The 21840-nt window shown below is 42.0% G+C and overlaps 5 protein-coding genes across 12 annotated transcripts in view; 2 read left to right on the top strand and 3 right to left on the bottom strand.

Annotated features, from left to right (window-relative positions):
- The first annotated feature begins 1939 nt into the window (after positions 1-1939).
- Positions 1940-3884, top strand: LOC143376186 (serine/threonine/tyrosine-interacting protein). Of its 2 annotated transcripts, none has more exons than XM_076826150.1 (5): positions 1940-2172; positions 2393-2491; positions 2710-2801; positions 3002-3190; positions 3264-3884. In XM_076826150.1, the coding sequence occupies exons 1-5, from the start codon at positions 2134-2136 to the stop codon at positions 3472-3474; spliced, it is 630 nt and encodes a 209-aa protein (XP_076682265.1). In that variant the 5' UTR covers positions 1940-2133; the 3' UTR covers positions 3475-3884. The 2 variants fall into 2 exon arrangements, with proteins under 2 accessions (XP_076682265.1, XP_076682264.1); XM_076826149.1 differs by having other exon boundaries at positions 1983-2172; positions 2710-2861.
- Positions 3885-3993: 109 nt separating this feature from the next.
- Positions 3994-6506, bottom strand: LOC143376187 (NPC intracellular cholesterol transporter 2 homolog a). The gene is made up of 5 exons (XM_076826151.1): positions 6379-6506; positions 6151-6286; positions 4742-4855; positions 4238-4419; positions 3994-4176 (listed from the first exon to the last, which is right to left on the bottom strand). The coding sequence occupies exons 2-5, from the start codon at positions 6239-6241 to the stop codon at positions 4093-4095; spliced, it is 471 nt and encodes a 156-aa protein (XP_076682266.1). The 5' UTR covers positions 6242-6286; positions 6379-6506; the 3' UTR covers positions 3994-4092.
- A 1914-nt stretch (positions 6507-8420) lies between these two features.
- Mldr (mitochondrial ribonuclease P catalytic subunit) lies at positions 8421-11676 on the bottom strand. 2 transcript variants are annotated; one of them, XM_076827172.1, is made up of 4 exons: positions 10145-11676; positions 9325-9562; positions 9103-9233; positions 8421-8780 (listed from the first exon to the last, which is right to left on the bottom strand). In XM_076827172.1, exons 1-4 carry the CDS (start codon positions 10999-11001, stop codon positions 8438-8440), a joined length of 1569 nt encoding a protein of 522 aa, XP_076683287.1. In that variant the 5' UTR covers positions 11002-11676; the 3' UTR covers positions 8421-8437. The 2 variants fall into 2 exon arrangements, with proteins under 2 accessions (XP_076683287.1, XP_076683288.1); XM_076827173.1 differs by having other exon boundaries at positions 8629-8780; positions 9114-9233.
- A 434-nt stretch (positions 11677-12110) lies between these two features.
- LOC143376645 (leucine-rich repeat-containing protein 58) lies at positions 12111-16688 on the top strand. Its single transcript, XM_076827201.1, has 5 exons — positions 12111-12286; positions 14287-14824; positions 15007-15223; positions 15299-15488; positions 15610-16688. The coding sequence occupies exons 2-5, from the start codon at positions 14352-14354 to the stop codon at positions 15771-15773; spliced, it is 1044 nt and encodes a 347-aa protein (XP_076683316.1). The 5' UTR covers positions 12111-12286; positions 14287-14351; the 3' UTR covers positions 15774-16688.
- Positions 16226-21840, bottom strand: part of LOC143376637 (glycogen synthase kinase-3 beta) — a 45188-nt gene continuing 39573 nt past the window's right edge. For all 6 annotated transcript variants that reach the window (XM_076827181.1, XM_076827182.1, XM_076827183.1 and 3 more), the window contains one exon: positions 16226-17940. In XM_076827181.1, the coding sequence (XP_076683296.1) occupies positions 17795-17940 (146 nt within the window). In that variant the 3' untranslated portion in view covers positions 16226-17794. The remainder of the gene's footprint in view (positions 17941-21840) is intronic.

Here is a 21840-nt window from a genome sequence, read left to right on the forward strand (position 1 = left end):
AGCGTGTTCCGGCAGGGGCCCGCCGCGCGCACACGCTGAATTACGAATGGTGATGACGCTGCGCGCAACCACTTTCATCGCGAAAGCGTGGCGATCGGTATAGAAAAGTGTATTACATCCCGGAAGAAAATCTACGCGCCGGTTACCGCAACAGGGAATCGGTTGCCTCGTAAAATCTTGCATTAAACAGTTCGTAACTAAATTGCACCGCTCCGGCTCGCGGCCGAAAGCGTGCACGGTTTCTCTCCCCTTTGTGAAACGGGAAATCTCTCCTCTGCCACGCAATTCGGACAGCGATATCGAAATATGTGCACCGTTTCCTTAGCAACTTTCTGCCGATTCCCCTGCGCAAGTCCAAGTCTCTTCTATTCAGTGGCGCGCGCAGGGTTTAATCGCGGCGGGGTAGGCGAGTTGAAGGGATGAAATTATTTTTAATGCAAATTCAATTGAATTCGTTAGGGGAGTGTACTAATTTATTTAAAGAATAAAGTCCAGTTTTCATTTTCTTTTTTACAGAACACCTTCTTTGGGGGTGCCTCGACCCCTTGGCACCCCTCTGGGTGCGTCATTGCTTCTATTCTATAGAATTTAGTAGACGTTAGTTGTGGAAGTTGGGCACAGTGGAAGAATTGAAGAGACCATCTTAGGCTATTTGGGAATTCCCGCGATTAATTTCAAGTTCAATTTGATTACGATAAAAATGTAGCATCTTGATTTGAACCTGGATGTGTGCCTGGCGAGTTATGCAATGCAGAGTCCAAAGGCGGAACGGATGCCGGTCTCTATGACAATGCGATTTTTAGAACACCAATTATTTTTAGAAAGGAGCCATAATACGCTTAATAACATCTGTGGCTGAGAAGTTTTATGCCACGGAATCCGGCAGCGCCTACAAGACTTCGAGAAAACGCCCTCGACCAGCCAATGCTGGACTTACGCATGATTTATCGTCATTCCTGGAGATCGCTATCGATCCACGAAGAAATGCCACCAAACCGAGCGAAAGAATTTTTGCCACAATGTTCAGAGCTACGCCGCTCGCTAATTAAACTGTCCAGCCACCCGGTTTTACCCTCGAAGGCCTACGAATTCAATAAAATCGTGGCTAATCTATTATCGCCGATCTAATCGAATTTGCATCGTAATTTTGAACGGTACTACCGCAAAGTGTCTTTGAAAAATTGCCGTTCGGAAAAACGACGCGAGACGTCTTTGTATCGCAATTTTGAAGGGCCCATGTAGAAAACACTGTAACTGCGCAAAAATCAAATTCTATACTACAGTCGAACCTCGATAACTCGAAAACCTCTATAAGTCGAAAATTTTCTTCATTCCCTTCCGTTCCGCTGTAATAACCTCTACAATTGGAAATAAAACTACCTTAACTCAAAGTATATTTTGCATGTTAAATTATGTATTTCACCTCTGCAACTCGAATTTAGAAGAATTCCGACCTCTATTTTTTTTTTTTTTGAATTTTGGCATTTACAGCATTTTCTACGATTCTTCAATTACTTCGCAACAATTTGACACGTATAAAATTACAATTAGACCAGCAACAACAATAAAAAGGTTATGTTTGATGTACTTAATTGCTGTAATGTCGAGAAAAAACGTTTACACGCTGTTTGTTTAGGAATGGAGAGTTAGCAACGTGTGCGCGCGCCGAATAAGCATCGGTCCGATGATTTATTCCGTTGAATTAAACATTAATCGCTTAAAATTACACCACGGTAATCCCAGCGCACGACATGCAACAATTTAACGCTTGTCTGTGCCAAATATCTTACGGGAAATCTGAAAAGAAGCTTCTGCCTTCTATTCTAACTTCTTCCTCGCGTGTTAAAACAATTATTATGTCTTCGCGTAGGATGCCCGTTGCCCTCTAATGGAAACATTGATTTTCCAACGATCCTTTCAGTTACATCCTTTCAGAAAAATTGGAAATCAGCTATTAGATAATAATATATTTCATAGATTCTGCAGTAGAGTGCGCTGGAATAGCTTATTTGACCGCAAATGGCCGCCACATTAAAAAAAAAACAATATCAACTGCGGGCAAAAGTATCGTATTTCCTATATTCTCGTGTAAGTTCGACGCTTCTGCACGCCCGAGCGTGAGAAATTAGTGGCATGCTGTTTCTAGACAGTAATGAAGCTCGCCAGGATGAGGTACGCCGAACGTATCATTGACTCGTCGTAAACAGTGCGCTCTCCTAATTCTAGGTTATCCTGTTCGTCATTATGACATATCTAACATTTTCAAGAACATCCTTGTATGTTCTGGCCCTCGCGTAAAAGTTTCCTCTAAAGGGACTTAAGAGTACGCACAGCGTACGGTGTCACGTATCCTCTTTTCACACTTTTTACTCAGAACGCAAACGTTTTGCAGGAAAGCGCCAGTGAAAATGGATCCGATGATTATCCGAGGATACCTATCTCTATGGATGAGCCAAAGGAGTGGACTTACACAATGCGGAGACATATGCAGGTATATTACACATATATAATTAATAATAGAAACTCTGGAATCAGAGGAGTTTCGAGGAATCAACTATGGCCCTGTATAACAAATGGAAATAAACACTTCCGTGAATATTAAATTAACAAGTCGCTTGAGCACGCTTCAAAGAATTTACTATATTTATTATACCCGCCGTACCAATTACATGCACATACGTCTTTTAATTTACAATTATCTTTTATCAGGAGGTGGTACCTGGATTATATCTCGGCCCGTACAGCGCAGCTATTCGGTCGAAACTACAATGCCTACTGGAGCACGGCATAACTCATATAGTGTGCGTTAGACATCACACGGAAGCAAATTTTATAAAGCCCAACTTCCCTGACAAATTCCAGTACATAATGTTACAACTGCTACTAATGGAGCCTGGATAAAATGATAGTCTTAATGTTTGCAAGACACCTCTGGTGATCATTTTATCTAGGTCACCTGGTGCACCTCTCTCGCAATGCCTCGTGATAAATCGTATTGCAGGTACCTCGTCTTGGACATCGCCGACACTGCGACGGAAAACATTATCCACCACTTTCAGCAAGTTAAAGCATTTATCGACGAGGGCTTGAATTCCGGCGGCCAAGTTCTAGTTCACAGTAACGCCGGGATATCGAGATCCGCGGCGTTGGTCTTGGCGTATGTTATGGAAACATATGGGCTCTCGCAAACGTAAATTGCTGTTTTACGAAAAGCAGCGTAATATTTGGAGCAGCTGTACTGAAACGTGAATGCCTTCTTTCAGGCGCGCGTACGCAATGGTGCAGCAGAAAAGGTTCTGTATAAATCCTAATGAAGGCTTCATGGCGCAGTTGAGGGAGTACGAGCCTATCTACCAAGCGCAGAAGATATTGAGGAACGGGCAGCAAAGCTCGGTGAGACAGCGAAGTAAAAGGACCATCCATCAAATGGACACTGAACGAGTGGAAGATAGGTGCGACGAAATGGACAGTTGATGTTAATTGTGAGGAGGTTGAAATCACCAAAAGACTTATCCTAGATTAGACGAAGCGACGTAGACTTGACAAAGAAGTAGCATGCTATGTATTGTCATGTCCCGAGGAATACCTAAGCATACAGGCATATTGTGAAATCAAACATTAATTGTTAATACGATACGCGGGGATCGAAGATTTCGTTGCAACGCGACCTTACGCGTATTAGCTAAACCAATTGTTTACCTAGAGGAGCAGGGCATAACTTTCGAGGTTCCATCTAAATTTTAGACCACAATAATCGATAAATTGTAAACGACTTTTAAAACATACGCCAGCATAGATACTAATTATACTTTTTATTTATTGAGCATTTAAGTTGTTTATAACTTGTTATACACTTGCAAACGAAATATAAATAATATTTTTAAGCCCTTCATTATTTACTGTCACAGAATAATATCCTGCGTCTATTTCGACGAGTATGCTAACTTCCAGGCAAGACGCGGACAAAATCAAACACGCTACGTAAAACTCCTCTTTAATGATAGGTTTTGTATTTATTCCATACGCGCATGCATTTGTTATGCGATACATAGTTTCTCGAACGTAACATAATTAATTCGATTAATCGGCTACTTATACAATTCTTGCTGGGAGCAGCACGCAAACTATGTTCTCGTTCTTTTCATCCACCAGTTGCCATTTCACAGTAACGGAAAGCTGCAATTTAATCGAAAGTTATGAACGTGACTTTAAAAACTGATAAATTAACTCAAAATACCTTAGGGTAAGATTTCAGCACTGGTAACGTGGTGTGATAATGATACGGTCCACCCTGAGTTAGAGGACACGTGAGCCCCGACTCGGGGTTTGTACAGGCATTTGCGCCTGGTAATGGGAAAGGTATAGGAATATCCATTATAACGCCGTGCACAACTGCAACGACTAATGAGACATCTGTACCTGTAACGACAAACATCCTTTACCTTTCACCTGCTTCACGTTTAAAATTATACGTATACATATAGTACAGTGGCGGATTTAAGGATAAAGGCCCAGGTGGCAAACGTTCTCAGGGACCCATTTTTTCAGGAAAATGAAGAGGTAGATAGTTTACTAAAAACGGGTTAAGTGTAGTAGTACAGGAAGAAAAATATAGTGGTTGGATAAAGTTATAATTTTTTTTTCTGAGATGGGGCCTTCTTGGCAGGGGCCCAAGCGGCAACTGGTCATCGGCCGCTTGTTAAATCCGCCACTTCTACATGCTTTGTACAAGCATACTCACCAACTGTAAAATCTATCTCGATCGATGCATTTGTATTTCGTACCAAATCGCAAACAGATTTGCTCATATCACATCCTTTCAAAGTTACCGATGTAAACTTTCCGACCTTCGAGCCTGTATAAGAAAAAAAAAATGTGCTGTACGAATTACCCGGTTTAATAACATTCGTAAGAAATACTGCGAGTATAAACACGCTGAGTCAACATCTTAACCGGGTATTTGTAAATAATAGCGAACTGTAAAGGTATGTAATTTGCTGAACGTTTCATTCCTGTAGATAAACATACTGTTCTCTTTTCGAATATCGTTGTACAGTTTTGATCTCGAAGATATTGACACGCTCGCGTTTCGAATGTGAAATGAAACCGTAGGAGGGGCGGTCCTTATTTCGCCCGTATTACGTAAAAGAATTTTCACATCTGTACGAGAAGGAATAATCAGTGTCATGACTTTGAATTTTTTTTCCGCGGAAATTTGCCTCCATCATTGTACCAACCACGTACCATTACATCGATTATACACTGTTTGATCGATAATTAAGTACCATTTCATTCGTACCGGTCGCATGAATGGAGAAATGATGAAGTCAACGTATGCTCGAGCTCGAGGAATTAACCTTAATGCAATGAATAATAAAAAACGAACAAACATCTTTGTCCGAATAAGATTATGCTACGCCCATGGATTGATATATACAAATGCGATAAAGTGACGTAGTTGTTAAAATTTTATTAATCCTCAGAATCGGGGCAATCAGAGACAAGTAGAGAAGCGATTCGGAGGAATATATTTCTAGAATCCATTTCTACGAATTCTCGAATGCACGAACTGCGTACGCTTTTAACAATATTACAATTTGAAATTGGCTATAAAATAATATTCGAATACATCGCGGACATCGTGCCGACGAACTTCGAAAATGAATTTTGATATTAATGAAAACATTCATTGTCAAGATTCCTTCTATTTTAAACAACTTTTTATCTCCTGAAAGCTATGCAAATGGACTCCACATTCTTGCGACGTTAAGACGCAGAGCGAAGTTGATCGTTCAGTTATCAATCGCGGTGATGCATGCTTGTGCCTGCTTATCACTAACGTTCACTGTCCATTATTCAAATATTACGTATCTAAAGCAAGCATTTCTCAATGAAAATGACTTGCAATGTTTCTTGTACAATATATCATAATATAATGAATATACAAAAACGAAGAGAACAAGCAAGAGTACAGTGTTTAAAAATCATTTAATTCGTTCGAGTATTTATTGCAATAGGGATCTCACTCCAAGTAAAGAAAATGGCACGTATATTTGAAGGGGACAGACGTATTACGACTTAATTTCACAATTTAAAATGATCCTATAGCGTAAAAGGTCTCCCGTTGGGAACATCGAAATCCGAACTTACCGCAATCGGTGATCTCGACCGCTCGGCATGTCGGTGATCCACATAAACTCAGAAAACAGAACACGAGAATCACAGCGATCGTCGAACGCATCTTGTACGGTCGGTGTCCACGCAGCTATTAAACCTGCACGTAGCTCTGTATCGAAATAAACATCGGTCGGCCAGTTTCGGTATTACACCGTGTCGCTATACCGCCGTTTCTAAATTACAACGTACCACGACACGTACCGAATTAAAGTAGTATGGTCAACTTCCTTTAAGTGTGACGCTGCTGTTGTAATGAGACACAACGTTCGTGCACGACCACGCCATAATTTATGAATCAGCCTCGGAGCATGGTTAACTCGAATTAACATATTTACATAAAGGTTGTTAACCACAAAGAAAAATATACCTCTTCTACTCTGTACTCGATGGACAATACTGTTTTATCAAGCGAAGGAAAAATAGAAAGAAATGAAAGAAAAAGACTCGAATGAAACGTCGTTCGTAAAGCGAACAGTGTGATCGACGAGTCAAACTGGGAACAACCTGTTAATTACCGTCACCGTTCATTTACAAAGATAGCATAAATAACGTTATTTGCATCGCTGTTATCGAGACTGTACTGTAACCACTGGCATTTCAAATGAAAAATTTAATTACATTGACATGGGACAGATGGCTCATTTAAAAACGATGAATCTGCATATTTATGCAGCACGCCGCTAACGCAGCAAATTTTCATCACGACCCAAATACGCTTCAGCACATGGTCTGACGAAATAAAGTTGAAATTTTCGGCTGCGATGTCAGGTTTGGAAATAGAGGAGGAAGGCTGTACTTCCGAAAACCGGTCAAACCCGATTGGGCTGAAATTTTGAAAATAGCTTCATTTTGCATAAAAATAACGTTTGCGAGAAGGTTTTTTGGCGACTCGAAATTTGTTTACCATTTCAATGTCGTTCCCTACCTTACTGACAGAGCGGAGAATCGGCTGCAACAGTTATTCAATCCTTATTAATCTCCTAAAATCTATAAAACAGAGCTCAACTTAGAAAGAGATATCAGCTTGATACTAATCGGTCGTTCAGGGGGATGTTTTATTATTTTTTACGCCTTAATCATGAGGCTTCATTGAATAACTGTTGTATCCGATCCTCCGCTCTATCGGTAAGGTAGGGAACGACATTGAAATGGTAAACAAAATTTTCTCGAGTCGCCAAAAATCCTATTTTCAAAATTTCAGCCCAATCGGGTTTGACCGGTTTTCGGAAGTGTCGCCTTAAACTGAAGCATCGACGAATACCTCGTCTGTGATGTTGGTATTACTACGATCGGTACATTCAAAATGCATCAGGGCATCGACGAATGGTTACTGATGTCACCAACCAAACTGTGTTACCGATCCATAATTTCAGGAATGAATTTAGTGGCTCAAACAAGCTATAAATTGCAAGATGATCATGTGTTTTAGTACTTTACGTGTAACAAAACACTTAATTAACATTTTCGCGTGTCATACGCCGAAAAATATTAAAAATTGGCACCCAGAATCGCAAACTGGTGCGAGCAACTCTTATGCGCTTCTGTAATACATGGAATGCGATGCTGCAATCGCCGCTTTGAAAACTGTTTAACGACTACGTATTTCTACGTAATATATGCAGCAATAGCGTAACTGAGGCTTGTCGAGGCTCTTTACTTTCGAATGCAACTCAAACAGTGCATAAATTAGAGACGAAAAGCGAATAAATTAATTATTTAATAGAGGAGTGAATGTGAATAATGACCCAGAGAATTGGATAATCGAAATAATATATAATATATATTTATCGGATAATCAATGAATTATCAACTTTCTAAAAGTAATTTATACACTTTCAAAGTAGCATCTAAAATTATAGGCCTTTGATTACTTGCTTATACGATAGTAGCTTTAGTACTCGGCTTCGCCCAAAATTTATATTCTGATTGTATGAAAGAAAAATTTTTTCTTTAGTTTTGTTTTGGTGAAAATAGTCACATTTGCTGGATTAGCCAAGCATAATGAGCTGGGACACATTTCGTCAACCCAGAGTTTACCGTTCGAAAGTTTTTAGGCGACAAACACACAAACACTTTCTGCTTTAAGATATGTGATTATTTTATTTCTACTTAATTGACTATTAATTATTCTCACACGTATAAACGCGAAATGTAGTATCATCGTCAGTAGATTACTTACCTTTTACATTAAATTAGGGGGTAGCCATAACAAAAATAACTGAGATCATTTATAAGTTTATACGAAAATATATATATATTTCTACTCATTCGGCGGTGTACATATCTTTAAACAACACCATTGATTGGGATCTATGAAGTCTATTCTCTGCGATTCTGCTAAAGAGCATTGAAGTGGTATATGCCAACAATTATTCTGTTTCTGAACACCATGTAATATACCATATAATTGATTCAAGTTCATTGGTTTCTTCATATTAGGGTTGTGTATATATTGACGCGATATTTGCCACCTCTTGAAAAGTACGCGCAGCTCGACATCGTTGAGAGCAAATTTATGTTGACGCATGAAATCTTCAGACACAATTCTAGTATGGTATCCACTTGTCAGTGCAGCGTACAACATAAATAAATCATCTTTCGACCTAAAATATACGGAGGATACAATCGATATCCGTATGTAACACATAATAAACGTATCGTGGATCAAGGGGCCGTCCTTAAATTACGTAAGGGTAATTTTGGCGATTTCATACCCCCTCGCTCACCCAGTATAAGAATTTGTAAGATTTGATATTGCAACCCCTTTCTTACGTAATATTTTTTACATTGATTTTTTTCAGTTATTAAAATTCTTTTAAAGGTTTATATAATAATTAATAAGAAATCATAAGCATTCGCGACCCCCTCCCCCACCTCCAAAAAGCCTTACGTAATTTAAGGACGACCCCCCAATGTAAGACTTACATATCATTTACATAGAAAAACTTTGCTTTCGCCGTTAGATTTTGTTTCCTCACCAGTTGCGCCACATGTCTCCGTGCAATAACAAGCACCTTTTTCTTCATTCCTTTGTAATATTCAAGAAGCTTATTCATCTGCAAAATATCAAAGCAATTCGGAAAAGTATTTAAATAATTAGCCAAAACGTAGGAAAGTAAAAGAACCATTGAATCTAGAATTACTTACAGAATCATGATTATGAAAAAACTTTGATTTCAACAGAACATTTAATCCATCAACAATTACGTCGTACGGCCCTGTTCTGTCAATAAAGTCGATAAACGTTATTAGCTCCTGCGGATGAGTTACCTCGTAACCCTTTCCGACAAATAATTTCTTCTTTATGGTTTCGGCTAAATATTTGAACTCCTCTTGAGTTAAATCTTTCTCCATCAGTTTCTGATTGCACGTCAGACAAGTCGAGCTGTGTAGAAAGAAGGAAGAAAAGAACATATTAGTGAAAATGACATCCTCTGGAGTCTACGTAAAGATACTCACTAAATAGGGTGGCTCTTATTTTCGACTTTTGAATTTTCTTTGACGCACCTTCCAGAATAGTTCCAAATAATTAAAAAAATTCCATTTTTTCTGTTCGCCTTCATAAATAAAAGGTGTTCTAGAAGCATTTAAACTTTCAAAATTTGAGGAAAAGTTTTTTTTAGTTTTTCGGACTTTTTTCGAAAACCGTTTGTCGCACGAGCAAAAGTAATACAACATAAAAGATGCTCCTTGTCCGGATCTACAACTTTTGTTTGACATATTTTTTTATTTAATCAATAACTTGGAGGATATTATATAAAATCGACTTCACCAGCTGTTAAATAATGATTTAAATGTTTAAGGACCCAGGGGCACCCTTTCCCGTTATCCGATCAAGCTGAAACTTTACACGGATTTATTTTTTAATTATTTGGAACTATTCTGGAGGGTGCCCCGAAGAAAATCTTGAAAAAATTTTTACCAAGAATAAATAAGAGTCACCCTAATACTCAGGAATATTATTTACAATGTCACGGTTGTCGATCTCGCATCCCAACCAAGTTTGTTACAAGCCGTCATATACTCCTTCATGGTAACAGGATGCGGTCTAATACCGTACTGCGCCCACGAGTTAAACAACCTCTCTATCTTCTCGTTAAACGTGCGCGGCTCTTTCAGGCAATGGTTCAAGTAGCTTATATACACGTAGCTTAGAGGACCAGCAGCCCGTTTGCAGCAAGTAAGTAAATATTCGTACGCAAGCTCTGCGTCTCCATGCTCCAGTAAATAATGAATCAACGCGCTGTATCCATGAAGAAGAAGCGCCCGCTCGGTGGCTTCGAAGCGCTTTATAATTTCAATGCTTTCCTTCCATTCGCCTATCGCGCATAAACCTGTGACGCACGAATTGGCAGTAAAATAATCGAACGCCGGAAATTTCTCTTTAATAACATTGTACAAGTTCAAGATGTGCGCTTTATCTTCCTCCGTAATCGGAGTTCGCTTCGCTTCGTACAACTTTAAGTATTTCCCAATGGTTACTATACTAGGCCTACAATTGCTCCTCTCCAAAAATTTGTAATACGATATCCCTGCGTCTACGTACTCGTTACTATGGCATATGTCAATGATCATTGAATCCGTGATCGACGGCGTAAGGTTTCCTAGTCTTATTAGAGTTTTCCTAACTTCGTCCCATTTATCGTCCGCCGAGTCAGGCCGTGCAAATACGTCTGCGTACTTTGTTTTACAAGTGTCGAGAATAGCGTTGAACACCACCTCGTGTTTCTCGTTCCGGAATGGTTTTATCTGCCTCGAAACTTGCGTACAGAGCGATCGTACTTCACGAAAGGGTAAAGATGTAAGCTTTTTAAGCAGTGCCATTGAAATGAATTTAAATGTTCTGCGGAAGGAAAGGACATAGGCGATCAACTGAGATAATTAGCTACACGCATGGAACACTTGTTTATCTCAAAGAAGCATAGGAACGGTGACTCTATTTCTGTCTGATCGCGTGTATCTTTTAATGCGCTGATAAATTGTTTTACTCTTGTTTGGGTATCATCGCTTTCTAACCATAATCAAGCTTCGGTAACTTTACATACGAAAATATCCGCGTTTCGACGATCAACTACCAACTCGCAGCAACTTTACGCGATTCAACATATTCGAGTGACGTTATTCTGCAGAAAATAACGTTATTATATTACAAATTGCTCTCGCCGCTAATTCTTTCGCACGAAACATGCCCGAGCGGCGATCTCAAACTGATTTAGCAGACGATTGCACACGTGCGATCGAAGCATAGGCATAGACTAACAGTTCGAAAACATTCGGTCTTATGTAGAGTTCATATTTCCAACGTAGTAGCAATAATTAAGAGAAATTCGATAATAATCTATCCACGAACTTCTGTGCTTTTGCTTTGTTTATTAAACCGGAAATGGATAAGAAACACAAGCATTTAACATATCGTTTTTAATAGTCGACGCCAATGCGATCGGAGCGACGATAGTACTATTTACAGTCATTGACTTATTGCTGGCGTGGAAGACTATTTCTTTCGTGATACATCAGGTTCAAGATGTGCTAGGAACTGTTCCTTATTTCAACGTTTCTTCGTATTATCGACGAGTCTTGTGTCATTCATTATGAATAATCATCTTAAGCTGATATTTAGTTAAATAGAAAACAGATGTTTCGAAGGACAGCCTCCTTGCTCTCTCAGTTGAAATCGAATATCATAAGAGAACTATCGACCAGTCAGTACGCATATGTACTACAGTGATGGTGATACATTTGTCCCGCTAATTTCGCTTCATCCCGAATTGGAGAAAATGCAGTCGATCAAGATTCTCGGTGCTGGAAATTCGAAATTTTCCAACTACTGTCGCCCGATCGTTGTAACGGCGCTGCACTTTGACTCGCGATGACAAGCGGTTCTGAGCCGACTTATAAAGGGAACTGATAAAACCAGATATCGTTCAGTCTCGATCCTCGTCCGATCGTGCGTCCCAGTTTTTTCCGCGAACCGCCCGCTCGGTCGAGCGTGTCGCGAGGCTCTCAATCGGGTCAGAAACTGGCCAACCTGGACGAGATACAGTGCGGAGAAGTTTAGAGGGGGAGAGCTTTTCAACAAGTGGCCGAACGAAACGGAATTACCGTCGAGGTAAGCCAATGAACCGCTCTGAGTCTGTCGAACGCGATCGGAATGCTTCAACGACAATGAATGTTGAAGGGAAACTTAAAGCGAAAGGCGTACTTCCTCGATGGCCTCTTTGCCAGCGACCATCGACCGGAAGTCACGTGAGAGGCGCCAGTTTAAAAACCGCGACGGACACGATTTTTCCTCCGAGCATTAAGTCTGACAAAACGATGGCCTGAGCTGTGGATGATTTGTGCGGATGAATGTATCGAAGGAATGATTATACGTGGCGCGATACAGCAGAGAGTTTCGAACAAGTTCGATGCGGCGCTATTTCTAACGTTGTACTCTTATAAATAAAATTTATTTATCGAACTTTTCATTTTGCCAGAAAATAAAAGTTTCTTATTTACACAAAAATGTATGGAATAAAAGTTTTAGTTAATACACTGCATTTTATAGCAGTTCTCTCGGAACAGAAAGGATAATAGTCATAAAATTACAATTGATTCATAATTCATTGAAAATTTTAACAGCCTCACTGGACCGACTATGTTTTGCCATTCCTATGGTTGTCACGTAAACCTTGATCATTTGTAGACCATGACCGTGAAGTGACCTAAACCGTGCACTATTTGGACGCGGTAGTGGAATTGAATAATATTGCCAGAGTTGCGACTGCTCCGTGAAATTGTAAATTGAAACTGGAAGTTCAAGGATGGATCGAAATATCTCTCGATATAACTACCTTCGAACTTGTGTCACTTCGGTCTATAAGAAGTGGGGATTGACACTCGAGAAATTGCTATCAATGTCCTCAATGATATCAAACTAATGAAGTTATTTGCTTGGGGTTTCATTGTCGCTTATCTCTTTGCCTACGAACGATTGCATTTGTCTTTCTTGCACGTAGAGCTTCAACAGTTACGGCATAACTACAGATATATATATATATATAGATACACCGTGCCGTACAAGATGTATACTAATAGTTGCAAATCGCCTTCCGAGAATATTGACAAGTGCGCGCTTCGTATTAGTAATAGTAGGTACTACACTTGTTGAAAAACATTGGAGCAGATCAGCTCTCGTGGAAAGAATTGTTATCACCCTAGATCACCCTGTAGATTATAATGTATCACAGTGTGCTGTCTCTATACGTATATTACCAAGTGCGCGAACAACTAAGCGATAGACATTATTTAAGTATATGTCACTCAAAACGCGAAATGTATAATAAAATAAGAATTCGCAGGGGTAGTTATGACAGACAACGGTTACGCGTGCAAAACAAAGGGATGGCACGAATTAGAGTTTGTCTTGTGTTTTTTTTTATAAATTTGTGAAATTCAAATACCAGTTTTTAAATTAAAAAAAAAACAGGTTTATGTACTAGAATTATTATGTAAACATTAATTAAAATTAAAAACGTTAACATTTTGACTTGAAATCGCCTCGGACACAAGCATATTGTAGTAGGTCAGTGTACTATAAAACTAATCTTCATGTGTTCATGTTTTCGGAAGATAAACACGAAATGAAATAAAGATTTATAATTTAGATTTTATACGGATTTTAGTTATTTTATTTTTTTTTAAATTTGGTTTTGTATGCAGTGTATTTTATTGCGTTATATGTTTGTAGATCCATAAATATTAAATGAAATAAAAAATTGTACGGATTTTAGTTATTTTATTTTTCTTTATTTGGTTTTGTATAGATAGAGTATATTTTATTTTGTTATATTTTTGTAATTCCATAAATATTAAAAAACTGAAAAATTTTAAAATAAGTACAAGTATTGATTTTCTATTTTAACATCATTTTTTGCGAAAATTCGAAAACCGTCTAACCGGTTTTGGAGGAATAGTGGAAATCGAAAACTGTTTTTTTCAAAAGTCGGTTTTTGTATAAACCCTAGTCTACTAAGAACGATTAACAAATACTTTTAAATAACTTACCTTTCCCTGCCCAGCCAACAGATTACACCTATAGCGGTCTGAAAACTGTGTGCTCTTTTTCAGAATCTTACTTGCTGGGGTGATCAACCGACTCTGCGTACAGGCTCTGCCCCGCGGCCGACGTGTCAATGGAGAATTACACGTCCGACTCGAGTGACTCGGATTCCAGCACGAAGACACTGGACCTGTCCTATCTGATGCTGGACACTCAACTGCTGAGTGACCATTTCATCGGCGCGAAGTATCCAAAGCGCGTGGACACGTTGCTGCTCCACCAGAACCGCCTGAGCAGCATCCCGCGCAGCATCGTCAAGTTCACGAACTTGAATTCGTTGGATATATCGAACTGCGGCTTGCATCGGCTGCCAGACTTCCTCGGGGACTGTCCCCTGTCCTGTCTAGTTGCCAAGCACAACAACCTATCGAACGACTCTCTGCCAAAGAGCTTCGAGAACCTGCCGGGCCTCCGCGAGCTGAATCTCAGCGGTAACAGGCTGACAGACTTTCCCGAGCAGGTCCTCGAGCTCGCGGAGCTCAAGTACCTCTACCTGGGCGGCAATCACATCGACGAGATCAGCAAGGATGTCTGGAAGCTGCAAAGGTATTCCTGCTTTTAAATTCGTTGCTCCCCAGCAACCCGAAATGCCGAAAGCCCGCAACATTTCTCCTTGAACACCTGAGTAAACATTCAGCGAGGATGCTCGCGCCTCAGCGTCCCTTCGTGGAGTCGCCGAAGGTCTGTTTCTCGAACGACATGTGCATGAGTTTCGTGGCTCGTTCCAGGCTGCACGTGCTATCGATGGGAGGGAACAGACTGACGGAAGTGCCGTCGACGTTGGGCCAATTGAAGACGCTGCAGGCTCTGGCTCTCTGCGACAATATGCTGGAAAGCTTGCCCAGCTCCATAGCGAATCTGACCAACTTGAAGTCGTTGCTGCTCCACAAGAACAGACTGAGGACGCTGCCAACCGAGATCATCACGTTGAAGTGCCTGACCGAGGTATCCGAGCACCTCCGCAGGGCGCTCCGTCTGAATCTTCAGCCGCGGCGATGACATTTCTCGCTCTTCTTTCAGCTGTCTCTGAGGGACAATCCACTGGTGGTCAGGTTCGTCTCGGATATGACCCACAATCCTCCGTCCCTGCTGGAGCTGGCCGCCAGAGTGATCAAGACCAACGACATTCGGTACGGCGAGGAGAGCATACCGAGGAACCTGGTGGTGTATCTGAACAGCGGCCACCATTGCGTCAATCCAAAGTGTAAAGGTCAGCGTCTAGTACCGTTCAAAGTTCAAGCTCCACTCGACGGCACCGACAAACGAGCGTGCACAGATTACGCGACTCCCGATAACGCTGTTACCAGCTGACGTCACTTTCTCCCCCGCAGGTGTGTTCTTCAACAACAGAGTGGAGCACGTGAAGTTCGTGGACTTCTGCGGCAAGTACCGTCTGCCCTTGCTGCAGTACCTTTGTAGCAGGAAATGCATAGAGTCTAGGGACGGCGACGAAGTGGTGAGCGGCGCGATGATCCGAAAGGTCCTTCTTGGTTGACGGATGGCGCGGCAACGAAGATATCGCGAATCCTGATCGACGGAGCTGATCTTTGAGGATTTCTGGCTACTGGCCAGAGGAGGATCGATTCCACGTGGAAAGCGCCGATCCCGGTCGCGATCTCCCCTTGCAAATCTAATAGGAAAAATGGAAGGCTCTTCCAAAAAAGGACATGACTCGCATTCAGAAGCCTGGATCGTTGAATCCTCAAAGATCTGGCGCGGAAAGTACCTCCTTTACTGCCATCGAGATGCATCGTCGGTCCCACTGCACGGGGGGACAGACAATGGCGCGAGATAACGCGCGCATATATTTAGCCTGTGTATTTAATACAAAAGAGAAGAGGCAGAGAGTAAATAAACGTTTTCTGCGGGTTCAATCGCACGCGCACAATTATCCCTGCCCGCGGCGGTGGCCAGCGAACGGGTGGAGGCAAATGAAATCGCACTCCGTTAACATTATCGTTTTATTGTTAAATAAACCACAAAAATGTACAATAATAGTATTATCATATAGAGCCCCGCGGAACCGGGAGGCGTTCGGATCCTCGCTTAAACACATATCCATTGATATTCTACATTTACCATTATCGACTATGCGTGACCGTGTAAAACTAAACACATCCGAGAAAGTGAAACGTAGCGAAACGAACGATACAAGGATATCATCATCGTGTCTCATCGTAGTCGTTTAGATATTTATAGAACATCGTTAATTATTTGAATAATCGGTGACAATCGATAAACATAGCAATTGTAATAAGAGTTCGCTACCATACTTTTTTTTTTTCTTCTTTTTTTTTATAATCGCATATAGTGTCGCCGTGGTGTGTAATTACCTATACATACATATACATATTCATATATATATGCGCTCTGTATTTATACATTACATACATATATATGTGTGTGTACATGCTTCGCATTGCTTCTCTCGGTCCCTCCCTTCCATCCTCCCATTCCGTCCAACTGTAGCTCGCGAAACGCGTCCGAGGGCGTGTTTCCTTGTTCGCACACATCAGACATTCCTCTTCAACTCGCTCGCAATGCAGCCACTCGCGCACACGTGCACACAGAAGGAGAACCCTCGGTTTTCCCTCCTCTCCGCGGCCTCGTCGGATCGTCGTTATCGTATCTCGTAGGCGTGCGTTCACGGCAGTACACTAACGCTACCCTCCATTACTCCGCGTGCTCGCCTCCTGTCACCCTCTTTAAAATCTCTTCTTTTCTTTTAACTGCGCCGTAAATATCTTCTTTATGTATTACTATGTATATTAACACAATTTTCCCTAGTATCATACAGCCGCGCGTAACGGCGGCCCCCTCGGTACGGCGTGCATGGCTGGCCAGCGACGATGCCGGTGATTAATCGTGGTACCGCGAACGTTCCGTGTGACGCGCGTCAGTTAGAAATGAAGTTGCTTGCTGGGGCGAGTGCCTGCGATTGGGCAGCCACGGCCGACGGGCCGTGGACAGGGCCGTTGACACCGCCAGTCTCTTAAGTAACCATACGACCTGTGCCTTAAGTTAGGGTGCGGGGGGGGCGATGCTCGATTTATAGTCGACCCGCAGGGCCGCAGTCAGCTGTTGGTCACGCGGATCGGCGACCGTGATCAGCACGCTTCGATCGGAGGATTATAGTCGATATACAAATCTAGGAAGGCGACTTCTACGGTCGACGAGTAAGATATAGTTGGCCGATAAACTTAAGTGAACCGTTACACAGTCGATTACAGCGAGGGACTATAATCAGCGGATTATCTCGGACGACCATAGCCGACAGGAGAAGTTACAAGAACGAACTAATAGGCAACTACAGACGGACTCCAGAGTATGGTCGGTGCTCGGAACAACCGCCTCAAGGTCTGTCGACCATACCCGATTCGCGGGCTTACAGTAAACGACTATAGTCCAAGGCCGTACCGAGAGGGGCAACCACCTGCTCCACGAGACGTGGTTCGATCGGTGTCGTTACACTACTACGATCTCCCTTCGCGTGACGAGTGGCAAGGGCGCCACTTCCTATCCGTCCACCTGCTTCCCGTCCTTCTCTTCCTCGTCCCTCAGCTTCGCATCGGCCTCGTCCTCTTCCCTCGACTCCTGCTTCGCGCCTGTGCTTAGCGCACTGCCCCCTCTTTCGCATTCTTTTACCGTGTTTTGTCGCGGGTCTGAACCAAGAAAAGGAAACCTCTGATTGAGATCGATGCATGCCCGGGGGAGGAGTAGGATCGTGTAGAATGATCGGGCGGCTGGTTCATCCGATTTCTGATCCGACTGTGATGAGCGCCGCGCGACGATTGCGAACGCATCGATCGGCCCGCAACGATATCACACTTGGAGGGGGGATGAAATCGGAGAACGGATGCGCCAACGTCCCAGCGTACCAACGGGGATGGTCTCTCTACGATGAAACCGATTTTTCACGACGAGAGTGTGCCGGCGATCACTGCCTTCGATGCTGAGGACAAGGGGTGCTATGAGAGGGTACACGTGGCTCTGTTCGTTCTCGCCCAATCGAATCTGGCCACTGTGCGAACGCTCCGAGGGAAACCGCGGTAAGCTTCGATCTCTGTCCAACGGACTGCCGGAGGAGAACTTCTGAAGAGGATGCCCTAGTAATTGGCCTAAGCAATCAATTCGTACAAAGCGCGGTGGAGTTGCCGGGATAAGGAAAGAGCGAAGTAGTGATGGTCGAGGGGGAAGATCGCAGCAGGGGCTGCACGTGCGCCCTGACTGTATCGGTACCTCTGGTTTGTGCGGCGACCGGAAGTCTAGAGATCACGGTTACACCGTTCGCATACCCGCCGCTGTTTCGCACGCGAAATTAAACCCTGGCCCAGCACTTTCGGCTCGCCGAATCCGTCCCTAACGTGACTCCCCTATGCCTTAGGAAAATAGTAGAGGTGCCTTAAGATATTGGTCGTCCGCGACGTTGCTCTCCGACGTTCCGTCGTTTTAACGTTAACGTCTTACCGTGCGCGCTAATGAGACGCGCGTAAACACGACAAAGTAGTACGGACAGAATCGCTAGTGGTGCAAAAGTAAAAAGCTTACAAAAGTTCGATCGTTTTGTCGTAGCGTCTGTTTCGAGATATCTCGAAGAACTTGTCCGTTCGCCTTTCGTCTATCCCCGGGGCGCCGTTCGCAACCGCTTTCGTTCGGCTATATCGAAAAAGTGTTACGCTAAACGGTCTATACTGTTTCCATCGCTCTCTATGTACATGTACAGTTCTCATTACAACAGTCGAGAAAGGATGCGTGCTGATCAAGTCTTAAGCCTGCGACCCGACTTCGTAGATGGATCAAAGTGAGCGCGCAAAGTCTAAGACCAGCTGTCGTAGGTTCTAGAATCAAGTACCAGAAGTTCTTCGATCGAAGCGTTCGCCCACCTTCTCCCCTCGCGCGGGTGTCTCGTCGCAAAAAAAAAAAACAATCGAATGCCTCGCTATGTTACTCTAGAGTCTAAAGTAACACAAGTGCCTCCTTGGGAAAACGCGCAGACGGGAAAAGTCGCGTGTATCAAAACCGGAGAGTCTCGCTAGTCGATCTTTCGATCAACCCATTAACGATCACCATCGCTTCACTGATAAACCAATGTACTGTAATAAATGAGGAAGCTTTCGATAATTTTGCGGTGATTTTAGTTGGAAAAATAAAAGAAAAGGACTGTTGATATCCCTCTATATTTCCCGTCAAGTGTTTTGTTATAGACGGAATACTTTTGACAACCTCTGCTCGAGTTTCTGCGTTAATGGGTTAATCATTTGTAGGAATGAGGAAAAGCGTGTATCAAAACTGACGCCTTTAAATTGACTCGTATCGGTAAGCGAACGTCGACCAAACGTGGAACGTCCTCCGCTTTTTCGATTGGATATCGTGCTTCTCGGTAAAGGTGAAAGGTTTTGGTACTCGATATTGCTTAATTAAATTTCCAAGGGTACTCGTGTCGTGACACGATCTTCACCTTCTGCTTTACTGATCCGCGTCTTCCCAATTCATTCGGTTCCATTCAGGTGCGATCTCGAGCAGCCAAAACTTTTCGCCTCTAGTGTTTCCTCTTTTAATTCGTAATTAGATAAAAATGGTGAGATGTCGATACACCCGAAGCGTTCGAACGCGATGGTATCGTGCGAACACCGATATCGGCGAAGATCGTCAATCAAGATTTACATCGTTCACCTATTTCTTTAATCTGCAATTAAAGCGTGAGAATCCATTGCCTACGTGAAACGATAGACCCGATTACAAGAAACGTAGGGCACGTGACAAAAGGAAAAGCGAGATTATTTAACGAGTATACAGAGAGAGTATCGATACGTTACACACGTGTAAAATGTGAATCTTACTTTAATACGAAATTTTATTGCGTGCAAACGACCCTTAGTCATTTCTATTTTACACATGTTAGAAAAGAGTACAGCTCTTTCAATGAATCGAGAAGCACAGCGAGGATTTTTACTTGAATTCTCGTTCGTCGACGAATTTCGTATTAAATTAATCACCCTTATCGTTTAAAAAGACATACGCGGTCGCATTAGAAGTATCGTGATATAATCCGCAACGAAACGATATTACAAATGTGTATATAATTCTTGTATGTATATCAAACACTCGACGCTACAGTTCTGCGATGCTGAGAACTGAGAAGCGATGGAAATTAAGATTACGATGACAATGGGCTACAACTTACGACGATTCGAGCGCTTGCTTTTCTTCATGTACACAGATTTCGGACATACACGGGGCTGGGCATTGCTCTCGCCGCGATCGCGTTCAAAATCTACCTCGAACGAACCGATAGAACGTATATATCCTAGGGCTTCTCTCGTAGTAGCGAACGGTTTATGGTCCATCGTCTCAGAATTGCCGTAAAACCGGCAGAAAAAGTGGCCTTTATTTTTCAGCGAATGATTAACAGCTGTTAAGAGAGATCTGCGGTAACTCTGACGAGATGTCTATTCCGTGTGGAAGCAGCGGTTTCAAACAAGCCTCTGGATTCTTTGTTTGATCCTGATCGATTGTCCGATATACAAACGTGACACTTGTATAGACACGTCACGACCTTCAGACCCCAAAGTGGCCATCGTCATAAACTATTAGCCGGCAAACGCAAAACTGACTCGTGGCTTAATTAATAAAGAAAGCCCCTCTCTCTACGCGATCTCGCACGATCGGCACGGCGCGTGATTAAATACCCTTTTTGCGATTCGAACGTATATACATATGCACACACACGCATACATATATGCATATATATACATATTAAATTAGTTTATTAATCTTTCTTTACACAATTATTACATTTTATTTACTAGATGCATCGAGAGGGTGCGGCACGACGTAATCAAGGTAAAAAGAAAAGAATTGGTGGTTCCTCGCGATGGTAACACGGTGATGAAATAGTGTGTCAGGCAAACGACGAGTATAGTGTTCAAAGAATTCAACTTTTTTTTTCCTTCCCTTCTCTAATCAATTTTCCTTTTCTTTTCTTTACAACAGCAGCAATGTTATTCATTAATCGCTATTATTAAAATTAATCTGCATATATTTATATATATATGTAATTTAATTTTATATATATATATTTATATGTATGTATTTATATATATATATATTTATTTATATATATATAGACTTTCAATATTTTACACGGGCTCTTCCCCACTTGGTATTCACTATATTATTCTGTAGGTGTGAGTTTGTGGTCGAGTTAGCGTTCAAGCTTCGGAAGAGTGGAAAGAAAATTTAAAAAAAAAAAGAAAAAACAAAGAAATAACGGAATTAATCCACTGTAACTAGCGTGCGACCTAGTCGATGAGCCAGTGACCGTGCATTGAATTCCTCGCACGATGATTACTCATCGTTATCGTTTCTCTTTTTACTGTAAATTACCATTCTGCTTTTTATTCGTTATATATCTTAATTTGCGACTATACACACAGATTTGGCCTATAACTCGTGTCTCGAACCGCTCAAATGATTTTCCAAGCACGTTCAATGTACAAAAATTGCTGAGTGAATCGTACAATCACTACTATTAGTGTCTCCGCCGTTTCGGGCATCTCAGA

This window comes from Andrena cerasifolii, chromosome 14 (genome assembly GCF_050908995.1).
Source record: "Andrena cerasifolii isolate SP2316 chromosome 14, iyAndCera1_principal, whole genome shotgun sequence".
NCBI classification, from domain to species: domain Eukaryota; kingdom Metazoa; phylum Arthropoda; class Insecta; order Hymenoptera; family Andrenidae; genus Andrena; species Andrena cerasifolii.

Coding starts and splice junctions, on each gene's coding strand:
- Mldr (XM_076827172.1), bottom strand. CDS start 11,001: ATGGCACTGCTTAAAAAGCTTACATCTTTACCCTTTCGTGAAGTACGA. Junction 9,563..10,144: donor AGATCGACAACCGTGACATT/GTAAATAATATT, acceptor CTTTCTACACAG/CTCGACTTGTCTGACGTGCA. Junction 8,781..9,102: donor TTTTTCTATGTAAATGATAT/GTAAGTCTTACA, acceptor CGTATATTTTAG/GTCGAAAGATGATTTATTTA.
- LOC143376186 (XM_076826149.1), top strand. CDS start 2,134: ATGCTGTTTCTAGACAGTAATGAAGCTCGCCAGGATGAG. Junction 2,173..2,392: donor ATGAAGCTCGCCAGGATGAG/GTACGCCGAACG, acceptor AACGTTTTGCAG/GAAAGCGCCAGTGAAAATGG. Junction 3,191..3,263: donor ACATATGGGCTCTCGCAAAC/GTAAATTGCTGT, acceptor GCCTTCTTTCAG/GCGCGCGTACGCAATGGTGC.
- LOC143376187 (XM_076826151.1), bottom strand. CDS start 6,241: ATGCGTTCGACGATCGCTGTGATTCTCGTGTTCTGTTTTCTGAGTTTA. Junction 4,856..6,150: donor GGTCGAGATCACCGATTGCG/GTAAGTTCGGAT, acceptor TTTCTTATACAG/GCTCGAAGGTCGGAAAGTTT. Junction 4,420..4,741: donor CGAGATAGATTTTACAGTTG/GTGAGTATGCTT, acceptor TTGTCGTTACAG/GTACAGATGTCTCATTAGTC.
- LOC143376645 (XM_076827201.1), top strand. CDS start 14,352: ATGGAGAATTACACGTCCGACTCGAGTGACTCGGATTCCAGCACGAAG. Junction 15,224..15,298: donor CGTTGAAGTGCCTGACCGAG/GTATCCGAGCAC, acceptor CTCTTCTTTCAG/CTGTCTCTGAGGGACAATCC. Junction 15,489..15,609: donor CGTCAATCCAAAGTGTAAAG/GTCAGCGTCTAG, acceptor TCTCCCCCGCAG/GTGTGTTCTTCAACAACAGA.